Here is a 12,951-nt window from a genome sequence, read left to right as displayed (position 1 = left end):
TTAGATTTTCCTGCTAAGCAGGATAAAAGAATAAGAAAAGAGTCAGTATATTCAGGTGTTCCTCAGACATGCAGGGAGCTGTATTTATTCCCACCTTGAATTATTATTAATGCCAAACATCTTTCAGCTTTTTACATTAACATAAGATCTTCTAATAGTATAAATACCAACAAATACTCCAGTGAGAAAATTTATGCCCAAATATGATACCAGCAGTACATTTGGGTCCTAACTTTAGCAACATTTCCGTTTGTAAGCTGTCAATAGGATCTGTAATTTATAACACAGTCTCCTCCAAGAGCATTTGGGCAACATGACAGAAACTTACTGGAATAAAAATGTCTTGGTTCTCTTGCTTTTTTTAACACAGACACATGTGAATTCCTTGGATAACCTTGCTATTTGGGGAAGCATCCACCTGTCAGGTACAATATGTGCATAGAAGCTGTACATAGGACTTGTTACAGCCACAGAGAGACAGCTTCTTGCTTGTGAAAGTGCATGAAAAAGCTAAACTAAAAGGGAAGTGGAAAGAGGGAGACAAGACTGTGACTTGCATCCTTCACTGAGACCAAGGGACAACAGCTGGCTGAGACCAAGATGTGGCAGCCCTCGTTCAGATCCCCTCCTCCAAAGCAGTTGCTGCAGCAGCCAAAGCCCTGCAGTTTCACCCAGGGAAATACTTCAGTGAGTATCTGACAAGCAACCACACTGGCATTTGAATATCCCAAACCATTACCGTGGCATGCCAGACCCTCTGACCTGTTCCTCTCTCCCCTGTGCACAGCCTCAGTGTCACTGCAAGAACCAGCCGTGCGAGACAGAGCTCATCTGCACACAGCTGTGGACCAAAACGAGCTGAGACTCCCACCCCAGCACTGCAGAGCAGCATCACTGAGCTGTCAGAGGAAGTTCTCTGAGTCTCCTGCTGTGGCTTGCAAAGCTCTCTGTGCTATGACCCTCTGGAAGAAGCCTGCTACTGAAGTCACCCTCATGGTCTCTTGAGCCGGCAGCTGTGCCGCAGCTGGGCTACCAGGGAGTCACATCCTTCCACCTCGCTGTTTCCTCTGGCCCAGCGCCCTGGAAACGTCTTTATTTTCAGCCACTAGCCAGAGCAATAAAAAGTGACAAATTTTCTCCTAGGGGTAGCTGATGCACCAAAGGGGTGTAGCATCGTCTCTCCATGAACTACCACGGCTACTATCTCTAGCCATAATGAGCCTAACAGTCTAGTTTTCCACTGCAGGACTGAAAAATGAAGCAAAGTTAAAAACTGCACCTAATGTACCAGTGAGCATTTTGTGGGGTTTTTTTAAACAACATAGGGTAATAAAATAATTCCTTGGGTTTAAGCTTCTATCAGCTTTACAACATACCAAAATTTCTGCAGATCTCCACAGATGTTATTATTATATGTATTATACTTGTTATTTTCACATCCTGGCTGTCATAAATCTAGTGTTGAAAAGGAAATGTTATAAAAAGTCCTGTCTCTCACTTGCTGTGAATTCAGTTAAGTCTGGGCTTTATATTCATCCTTTTGCTTCCTGTTCATCTGAGACTATTGTATAGTCCCATGGCAGGACTTTGTCATTGAGTAAAATTATTTAATTCAACAACAGAAAAAAAAGATGAATGAGAGAAGGGAGGTGTATTCAAGAACCGTCATTTTACACCAATTATAATTTTCATGGATCAGTGAGATATTAAATTTTTGGCAGGAACTTCAAAATACTTTGAATGTCCCTCTGTACCAATACACTAATATAGTGAAGTGCGCTTTTACTATGCAGAAAATGATATGAAATGCTCAGCCAAATGCTGTCAAGACAGTGTGTAAATTGCGCAGAGGTACATGTGGGATATGGTTAAGATGCACTGAGCCCTGATTCCTCTGAAAGTAGTTGGATAATAGAGCTCTGAGGTATCTCTAGCAAAATTTGCAGGTCTAATATCAAAACCAAAAGAAAATAGTGTACGTGTCACCAATGAAAACAAAATATATTTTGTTTCTATAAGCAAGAACAGTTGCCATGGTTTGAATCACAGTAAATATTATTCCTGCTGTCAAGAGCATTTCTTACCTGTTCAGCACAGTACAAGACTCAAACAGAGGAGTAGCTGTGTAAGTAAGTAGATAACGGTTGCTTGACGTGCTTTTCCACAAAAAGAAGAGGTAAAAAGTGTGAACTGAAAGACTCAAAATATAGGAGAGAGAGAAAAAGTCTGTACAAAAAAGAAATGTAACGTGAAATCTCATCATGCAAAATTATTGTAACAATCTCAAAATTATTTTTACCAAGTAAACAGCATGTTTTCTTAAAGGCGGACCTAGTATAGAACATTGAAATGTTTAAGATCACATCTTGTCTGCTAAGCTAATGTTGTGTTATCAGTAAGATGACAGGCATTTAAACAGAATTAAGCTAGGAAACATTGAAAGCACAGCTTCACGAAACACAGTGATGAAAGACCTTTACTTAGAAGTACCAAAGAATAAGAATAAATATTTCATTTTCTGCCACAGCAGTATGATGCCAATCACAGGGCATGTGCAACATCTTATGGTTATTCATGTTGGCTATTACATGCTCATCACTGTATATGCAGGTGTATTCTGAGAACACATTAAAAATCAATACGGCATACAGATCTAAAAGAAAGATCCTTAGAGTTATTTCAGCTAGTGGATTCCTTGCTGTGTCTTCCTCCCATTCACAATGTAAAGCAATCCCACAGAATGAAACACTAATCCTGCTAATAATGAGAAAGCCTTAATATCTATAGAAAATTTGCACTCCTAATAGAACAAGAAATCCTCACTAAGATCTGTGTATGTAGCGCAAACCTCCCTTTACATTTCAGGGAACCAGACAGCATCAAAATCCGTTTACAACTCCAATTTATTTCAACACCCTTTGAAAAATTCAGATGGATCATCAAGCCATAACGCATCTTTAGAACCAGTTTCTTCACTTGTTCTATAAACAATCTTTCTTCTTTTTTAAGGAATATCCAGTGTTCTCTTGTTATGAAATGCTAACAAACAATGAGCTAAAACTTCTGTGCAAATCAGTGTCTCATTATAGATCAATCTCAGCTTTTAGGAAAAAGTTTACCTTAAAAGCATGGAAGCACTAGAGCACTGGGGCTCATGCTTAATTTTAACATGTACGACTTCAACAGTATGACTACTGACAATCTTAAAAGCTTCTGGGCTAAGAACATATGCAGTTTAAAAATTAATCATGTTAGGAGATTTCAAATTAATAGAGAGTTTGAATTACTGTACTTTTACCACATGTTTGAAGTCTACAGATTAGAAGTCTTATCTCAGAAAGATAAAACAACTTACACTGCATTTAGCTGTACTTTCTCTAGTTTAAAATACAAGACTTGCTGCACCGCAGATGCAGACATGTCTTGGGATCCAGTCTTAACACATTTGTCCTCTCCCTTGGTAACAACACATTTCCAGTCCTTCGCTAGAAAAGACTCTCCTTTGTAGTTATTGGAATACACTTATCTCTTGATTTGGTTATCAGTGCTTAGCGTTTACGTGCAGAACAGTCATGCTGGTGCTCAATAAAGGTCTGATTGATCTAAGATCTTATCTCCAGCTGATAGCAGATGCTTATGGAAGCAGTACAAGAGTCAAGTATAAAGTGAACTTTCCCTTAGTTTATCCTCCCAGATTCTAGCAATTGATTTAAATACTGCTTGAGCTAGAAATTGAATCCAGATCATTGTGTTTTATGGGGATACATATTTCTATACCTGGGTTTTTTGTAAGCTTTTCTCCATAAATTTCACAACTACATTACATGGAGGATGTTTGGTAATGTCAAAGACTTTTCTTATACTGAGATATGATTAAAGTTTTCCACTCTACGGAATGGACCTCTATATATTATACAGAAGGCCCCAATGGAATTACATTTATTTGTTAGAAGACAGTCAGTTGACTAATTTTTTTGTTATTAATCTTGTGAGTCTTAAAACAATTATGAAGGCCCAAATTCTGGACAAGGAAATACGATCATAATATAAAAATAAAGCTGTCTCATTGGAATGAGTAACATCAGCTTGCACATGGGCTTGTCTCTATCCTGTGTTTCCACAAGACCTATCATACTAAGGACTTGTTCCACCTTGGACTCTAAAGAGGTCCATAAAAGCAGGCAATGCTAAATCCACAGAGCAGATAATACAGCACATATTCTTATGCAATAATAAGTGTCTCTGTGCCGTAACACAGCCCTGGTATTTGTCAGAAATTATTGCATAACTGTCTTACCTCTATTCTTCAAATAGGTTTTTCTGCACAGGAGATGTTTCATCACTGTTTTGATATTTTGAATTTATTTTTAGTCTTTCAGAGTGTGATAAAACTATTATTAGCTAAAAGCAGTACTGTGATAGGAGTTAAATATTCTTCATAGCAACAGGAATAATGTTTCTTTTCTTTTACCCTTTTAATCTTTCCCAAAGACTTTAGAGGCAGTCATCCAGCTTTTGCAAAGATCCTAGTTTTCCCATGTGCAATCTGAAATCTTTGGGTAAGCATATCTGACCTGTGGAAGACAAGCTATATGCAGTGTTTAATCATAACTGACTCTCATACACTCTGTACAAAGATAGTTTGCAGTGAACTGTGCTTCTAAGAAAAAGGAAAAGATGTTAGGGACATATTTTCAGGCTTTTAAGAAAATAATCAACTGAATGCAAAATGTTTTTCACTCTTCTAATAAATATCTTCCAACAAATATCCCCAAGTTTAGTAATCTGTTGACACAGATAATGCATTTTTCCAATGCCTTCAAATGCAAGAAGTCTCATGCAAGATTTTCTTCTGAAGCTTCCCATCCTGCAAAAGCTGAAGAGCATGAGTAACTTCTATGCACATGAAGATTTACAATGAACACAACGGGGTTGTGCACCTGCAGGAGTATGTTTGGGTTTAGGACCACTCTTCTGTCTCTCAGCGTCCTTCATCATATGAAAATGTGTTGAAGCTCCTTATCTGTAGTTGGGAGGGCCCCTGGGCATTCCTGGCTGCGCCCCTGGGAAGCGTGGGTTTCCAGGCTGATAGCCCGGCACTCCATAACCCCTGGGCACCGGTGGCCTTGTCACAGCTATGGATGGGGGAGGAAGGTTTCCTCCTCTGCTCTGCAGCGGATAGTGGCCATTTGGGGCAGCGCCAGGGTGCTGGAGTGCCTGAGAGGAGCTGGATTCTTGTGGCTGGCCTGTCTTCTTCCCTTCATTGTCACCCTGTCCTTTCTTGTTGTCTGAAATGTGTTTGGAGAACATAATTAAAAAATGAACATGCAAACCAGAAATTCCCTAAGAGGAAGCAAGCCCCAGTGGAAGAAAGTGGGGGATTTTCTTAAGTGCTAGATGCACTTAAATATAGTCTATGAACAATGATATAGGTAGCAATTTCAAAGTTAAGTGGGCAGGTTTTGAGGCTGCAGACAGGTCTTGCATGTGGCTCTTCCAAAGACAGTTGTCTCCAATCCAGATTTCTCTGCTAGGCTTGAGCCTCTACTGGCTGTATGCTATGTGTGCACGACAGGGAAAGTCCAGCAGTGTCCAGGGGGAATAAAACAGCCTGCGAAATCCTTCAGGACAGACTGAAACCTCTCTGATCAGGATAGACTTTCTGATAAGGTTTGCTACCATACTGTGTTCTCAGTATACCTTCTCCTGGTGAATGTGGCAAAGACGACAAACACTGTCCTGAGTAGTCCTGGATCAAAAAAATACTACAGGAGGGTGCAAGATTTTGGACCTAACTGGTCTGTGACAGGTAAGAGGGATCACTGACATTCAGACTAGGCTTTAAGTGGGGATTTTTTTGCAGGGCTGGGATCTTGCTATTCATTATAGCTCTATTACAAGGTTTTATTAATTTAGAGTTGTCTGATGTGGAATAATGTTACGGTATTTCTTAAACAAGCCAAAGAAAGAAAAATGGACTGGAGATTAGGCTAATACTTGTGATTTAGTATTGTGGATATCTTTCAGGACATTATGGCAAAGGAAGCAGCCAAGGCAGTGAGGAAGACTACAGTCTGGCATACATAAATTCCTCATCCTGAGGAGTTCAAAACAGTCCTTACCTTGGTTTGGAGTGGATTTGTCTTGTTTCTCTCCTTTTTGCGTTGGCGATGTTGATTCTGTCTCAAATGGATTTTCTTCTTGTTCATTTGATTTTTGTGCCTTTTGTTTATTTCTTCTTTTATTTTCTTCTGCTTGCTAATGATGGGGAGAGAGGGAAGGCATCTTTCAGTAGCCCAAATGGCTTATCTATTATTTAGCAAAATGATAAATCAAAAATTCTCTATTCCTTACACTTTGTAGCTTCTTTTTAAGTTCCAAGTTAGCCTCCTTATAGGATTTGGAAGTAGCATTGAGATAATAAATACTCAGGCTAAATTTAAAGATAAATAATTTCTTGTTAGTTAATAATTTACATATAAAGACTGTAACAACATTCCTACAGCAACAGCTACAGTTGTGTTAATATAAAGTCTGTATCTTTTCCTCAATTATCATGCTTAATCAGTATTTTGTCAACCAACAATGTGCTTCCTTACAATACGAAGAAGACACTGTTATTTCAGGGGCAAAATAGCTGAAAGAAATTATTTTGTCTCTTAATACTCTACATTCAGTCTTATAGTATTTAAGAAAGATGTTCCATAAAGCTTGCCTCACTATGAAGTGTATTGTAAAGAATAACTTTAAAAAGTTCATTAAATTGTATGACATACCTTAAAAATGAGTAAATCATATTTATAAAAGCTTTTGAGCTAGTACAATAGAAGTACTTATGTAATGCCAAGAAAACAGTCAAAAGCATAGGTTTTTGGTTTAGTTTTAAATTACACTCTTCTACTAAACAAAAATATAACTGAATAATGCAGTTTTCATTTTTCAGTGTATCGTATTACTTTTGTGATAACGCTATGAAATTAGTGTTTTTCACCATCCTGATTTAATTAGAAAAATTCTGATATGAAGTCTTTTATTGATGTAAGCAGGAAATAATCAATCTGCATATGCAGTTTTCTCTGCTTTGCCTGATTTTACCTTGCATTTTCCTTTTTTTTTTCTTCTCTTTATTTATTTTTAGTGACTTTGCCTTGGATCATTCCAACAAAGTAATAGCACTCAAAAAAAATCAGTAGGAGTTGTCCATGTATTTCAGAGGACTGTCTGGAGACTTTTTTTCTAGCCAAGGGTTAAAATGGGATACGAGATTAAGTGAACCTTGGCAAAATTTCATCTCAGACTTTCATTTTGCTCATATAAAATCCTTCTGCAATTTCTATTTTATTCTGTAATCTTCCCTATATTTATTGGTAGTTTTACAATGCAGGGTTAAATCCCAGCTCATCTCTACATAGAATTAACTTTCAGTTCAGCAGTATGCTACATAATCTTATATATGTATACAGCAGTTTAAAATGCCTTTATGAAGTAGTCAATATAATCTCTGAGAAAGACTATTCTGGGGTCATTATTCTTTATCAGGTACTGACATACAAAAAAATCTCTACTAGCCCTGTTTCATAAAGCCTCCAACGCCCTGTCTCACACTCCTGTCCCAACAGCATAGAGTACATTGTTTATCAAGGAAAGGCCAAGGCTCTGACGATCAGACTCACTGAAAGTTACGGAGAAATAACGTGTTCACGATGGTCATGTTTCTATTGAACTTGCTAAGGATTTATGATGTGCTGATCTGCTGTTCTACTGGACAAGCTGATCAAAGTCACAGACCTTCAGATTCCCTGTAGGCTTTTGCATTTTAATAGCTCTGTCATTACTGTGGCAACAATATTTTTGAAAAGCAATAACAAAAACAAAAAGAAAGCCACTGAACAAAAAGAGATATTATTACCCTTTGCGCAAAGGCACATTAATTATGATCAAATAAAAGGCTCATGAATTCTTCAAGTCCCTCACCACAGGGCAATCATCACTGTATTTAATTAGATATTCAGGCAGTGAAGATTCAGAGCAAAAGAAACTTAACCGACCTTACATTAAGCAAGCTTTGAGTTAATATTCTGTACGTACACCATCAGCAATATAAAAGGTAGGATGAGTCCGGGGTTAGAGGCATAACCAAAAACCTTCCCGAACCAGGAAGGGAAGTCATGCTCCAGAGTTTCTGATATGACTTCAAACATTCTAGTCTTCCCACTGTTAAACAGAAAAGTTGACAATATATCACATACTAATATTATGGCAATGACAGTCCCATTTTTGTATGGTTGATAAGCAAAAAATGGCCTGCTTGCAGTTGGTTTCTGTTCAGCATAGTTCAGCCTAATTGTCCTCTCTCTCCTCTGTGTACCAATGCTGTAGAAGTCAGTGGCTGTGTTTTAGGAGATTTTCATTGTTGTTACAGAAATATAATATCCATGGCCAGCTTATCTACAAAGTATTTTCTCCCTACAGCATTAACAAAGTTTTTCTTGCAGAAGCATTTTAATAGATGTTCTAAAAATCCCTTTCTGTTTATTTTGCTTTCAGCGGTGCCTCATAATGTAGAGTTTGAAGTTTTTTACTTGAACAAGACCAGTAAAATGGGTCTTTATGTGTATTGAGACTAATTGGTAGTTTTAGCTGGTTAAAGGAATTGTCACCAAATTGCCACCTGATATTCCAGTCATTGAGGTCACCTGTCACTTATTTTCAGTTCTTGTAAAGCATTTCTGACAACCAGGTCGTTTTCTTAACTCATTGTTCTCAACATTTAACCTCTTCCCGGTAATGTAGAAAGGTTGCAGGTAGAAGAATTCTTCAGAACAGTTCTTTCTCTCCACTTCCAGTCTATGCCTCCCTATCTTTTCCCCAGCATGCACAAAGCTTCTTCTGTTGCAACTTTGCTAATTTTGTCCTGGCTTCCCTACTCCTGGCAGGTCTCTGTTGAGTTGTATATGTTGCCTTTAATGATGGAATAAAACAAAACAAAACAAAACAAAAATGAGAAAAAAATCCAAAAGAATCTGAAGTTTCATAATAGATGAGACACAGAGTTATGAAGAAGAAAATACTTTCTTTTTTTTAATATAGAGCCATGCACTACCAGTATTTATCCACTGGCTGCTCAACAGTAGTTTTACTTATACTCAGGTTGCATTAACCTGCTTTATTTTCAAGTCTTCCCCCATTAAAATTTACTTTGATGATTTCACATTTTTTATGAAGAATGAAGTAATCTCTGCATTTGACAGATAAGAAGTTGCAGGTACTATTATCTTTCTAATTTTGAACAATAATTTTACCATTTCAGTAATATCCAATTCAGTAACTGCAACTATTCAGATCTGACTCCAGATGTCTCCCTCTGTACTGTCTTCGCTGTGACTCAAATCAAATATCTTATTTTGCTTCGCTGGCTTTGTTGTCATTGCTTCTGTAAATTCAAGTAATTTTCTGTCTCGTCAGAATTTTTGGCATGACATGCAATTCTCCCTCTTAGATGACTGTGACTATTTCAGGTGGCTAGAAACAATCTCCCAGACATTTTGCCTTCAGACAAAGCTAATGTGGCAAGGCTCCTGCTCCTTTACAGACTGCACTGGGGATTGTGCAGATACCGTTTTACTCACCACAGTAAAGTATTATTCAAATCTTTCATGGGAATCTGGATGTCTCTTTTACTATTCTCCTACTCTTACTTTGTTAATACTTTCTTCAAAACTAAAGACTAGTCTTTTAAAAATTTTAATTTCACATATTGACTATTGTTGTGTACTCATTATAGTTGTATTTCATGCTACCTGGCCAGTGAATATGGTGAAAATGGTCCTGGACTTTCCAAGTAGTGTGCACAGCAGGAGAAAGTGTGACCACATCTAAGCTAGCTTGAATGCAAGGTACGTGTTTGCATAGGCAAAGCAGGCCTAAGTTTTCAGAAGGGACTAATGAATGTGGAGATCTTGAAGACTTCAGAAATAGAATCGGCTTCACAGTGGTAATACAGATGCATGAAATATTGTGTCATCAGAGAGAGTCAGAACAGTCACAGACTCCACCACCACCTGTTTAGCACACCACCATGCGTCCTGACACACCCATCCTATAGGGCATATGTAGACATTTCCAGAAAGCCAGCACTCTCAAGCCAGCAGACCAGAGATGCATAACAGGTCACTGCCCTACTCCTTAAGAATAATTTGTGACTTAATTACAGCAGTAATGACAAGTTTTCACGTTACAACTAACTAAAAGAAAAGATTTTCTGTTCTACACTTCAGATAAAAAATTTCTGAAGAATCGCTCAGTTTTCTGGAATTGCAGCTCCACAATAGGAAATGTGACACAATTAAACACTCAGCTTATCAGGTGTTAACACTCATTATAGAAGCTCTTTTTCATTACTACATCATTCACTGTAATGAGATGAGGTGGCTCATTACATCAATAGCACTAGATGGATGTAAAATGCAAAAAACCTGAAAGGACCACAGTCAAAAGATGGTGGGATGGAGACAATGGTGTATACAGCAGGCAGTGTGGAGAGAAAGAGGATGAAAAGCAGCATGGCCATGTAGAAGTTATTGGATCTGGAAGCCTTGAAGACCCGTTCTTGGGGAACATTGCAGCACATCACTGCCCAGCACTGCAGGTACATCGAAGTGTGGAGGCGGAACACGTTGATCGCTGGGAGGCATGGAGCATAAAAAGATCCCATCCTGGAAAATGCACAAATTAAAAATAACCGGTTTGTTGTAGGACTTCTGTCTTCCTAGGTATGCCACCCATTCCCTATGTCAATGTGCTTTGTAGCAATACACACTGTGCACTCAGAAATCAAGTTCGAAAACCATCTTTATATTTTTTTACTGGTCTTGTCTCTTCAGTCTTGCTTTAAGAACAACTGGAGACATATGGAGAGAATTCTCCATATGAACTTCTTGGTTTAAGGTTACAAAACTCTCTTTCTCTACAAATTAAACAATCACTTGATGAAGCTTTATCCACTCTTTGTCCCTTTAGTTCAGGTAGCATCTCACCTGTGCTGTATAGAAAAGGATAGCCCTAAAGTTAGTTATTACAAAAATTATCTAGTTTATTCTTCATTACTTTTCATAATACACTAGCACCACTTTAGGAAGGATATTTTTGTTTAGTTGACATTTATTTTACTTCTGTTACCATGGTTATTTAGTGCTTCATTCCAACAAACACTTTACTGGTTCTGCTAAATATTGTTTTTCCTTATTCTGTATGATTGCATGGTTATGACACTGAAACAGGTTGGACTATTTTATTGTTATCACACCTTGTTTCTTGTGCCAGGCTGACTGAAGAGCAATTACTTTCATTTGCCTGGCCAAATGACACAGAATGGAAGAGACCGGGAATCTACTTTTTCCTTAGTCATTATCCAGATGACTGGGACTGAGCTGTTTTGCCTCTGAGTGCCTCAGGTTTTCTATTTAAAAATAAGGAATAGATATGCATGGTTGGAAAGACCTTCTGAGTACAGAAATATTATGACAGCTCTATTACATTAATATCTCTCTTTCCTCTTCCCATTAACCTTCAATGAAAAGATAAAGGCTGTACTAGTCTACGGTTGAAGAGATAGAGCGCCTCTTGGCCCTGTTCCTTACCCTCATGGGGATCAGTTGCAAAATACTCCTCAGTTTCTACATGTTCCGAATCTGAGTGACCTATGGCCGTTTTCATAATATTTCAGTGTAATATTTATTATATGGTAGACAAACTCTTGACAAAGTCTATTAATATGGAGAAGGCTTGAAAATTATTTGTATCCAATTTGCTTTGCAAAAACGCAAAGAGATGAGAGTTTTCCTAATCACTTGGTCTCTCTCTCGTATACAAAAATAAATACACGCATACGTGCCTTTTGTGTCCCTTTTAGCTCTGTGACAGAGCCAGCTCACCAGCTGTACCTGAAACTCTTTTTCATTCTGTTTCAGATGAGCACAAGCATATGCAACAGAATTTGTAAAGCTCAGATAAAACAGAAACCAGTTTATCCCATGTATGTATTAAAGATAAACATGGGTTTGGCTGTGGCAGTGCATATTTATTATAATTCAGTCAACCCTTTCTAACTCATCTGATATATTTGGTTCAATTTAAATCATCAGATATAATTATGAAAAACACTACAGCTCTAGTGCCTTACTTGGCCCTGCAAATACCAATTAGCATGTAAATGTGGTCCCAAGCCTGCAATAAGCAGTAAGTCAAAAGATGCTGTATCTACACAGCATCACAAAAGCACAAGTCACAGTTTCTGTGCCAGAATGTGTATATTGAGGCATGGCAGCTTAGAAGGGCACAGAGTCAGTACACGTAATGAAGTTTACAAATGCTAGGTATGTATAGAAGCTTTGTTATAGAATAACCAGGAATCGACTCCTTCACCCAGTCCTCAACGTCTCTCAGGTAGAGAATGATTTCCAACCTATCTTCCAAAGTGTTAACTATGGCAGTAGAAAATATTAGTGCCATCAATTGCATATAAAATGGCAAGCAGTTTAAGCTGCAGCTTCATCATTTTGGTGCACAGCAGCCTGAGAGACGTTTCCCATCAGAAAATAGAATGCCAGTCCTAAGGCAGATAGCCAGATGCCAATTGCAAAGCTAAGCTGCTTTTCTAAGGTGCAGGACACAACACAGGTGCCTCACATGCCAGCAGCAGGACTGGACTCCCTCCAGCTCCACTCTTAGGGCATGCCATCACTATGAGGCCATAGTGGTGCCATGCTCATCCCCAGCAATACACCCTACTTCTAAGCAAGTCCACAGCGTTGATATTGGGACCCTCAGTGCATTCCCCCAATAAGGTTTGGTTGTGAGGGCTGTAAGATATTTTCAACCGCTTTCTTTGCCGTATTTCTGCAGCATTTCTTTGACACACACACAACACACAACCTTGGTGTTTTACAGAGA

At 38.3% G+C, this 12,951-nt stretch overlaps 1 protein-coding gene across 1 annotated transcript in view; it reads right to left on the bottom strand.

The window, feature by feature from the left end:
- Positions 1 to 6,229: 6,229 nt before the first annotated feature.
- The window catches only part of TMC1 (transmembrane channel like 1), a 58,610-nt gene continuing 51,888 nt past the window's right edge, over positions 6,230 to 12,951 (bottom strand). Inside the window, 4 exon segments of the mRNA XM_086629915.1 lie at positions 6,230 to 6,258; positions 6,357 to 6,433; positions 8,089 to 8,214; positions 10,476 to 10,715. Coding sequence (XP_086486041.1) covers positions 6,230 to 6,258; positions 6,357 to 6,433; positions 8,089 to 8,214; positions 10,476 to 10,715 — 472 coding nt within the window.

This window comes from Tauraco erythrolophus, chromosome Z (assembly GCF_009769465.1).
Source record: "Tauraco erythrolophus isolate bTauEry1 chromosome Z, bTauEry1.pri, whole genome shotgun sequence".
NCBI classification, from domain to species: Eukaryota; Metazoa; Chordata; class Aves; order Musophagiformes; family Musophagidae; genus Tauraco; species Tauraco erythrolophus.
Note: the sequence above shows the minus strand (reverse complement) of the source record. Positions and strands in the feature narration are given on the sequence as shown.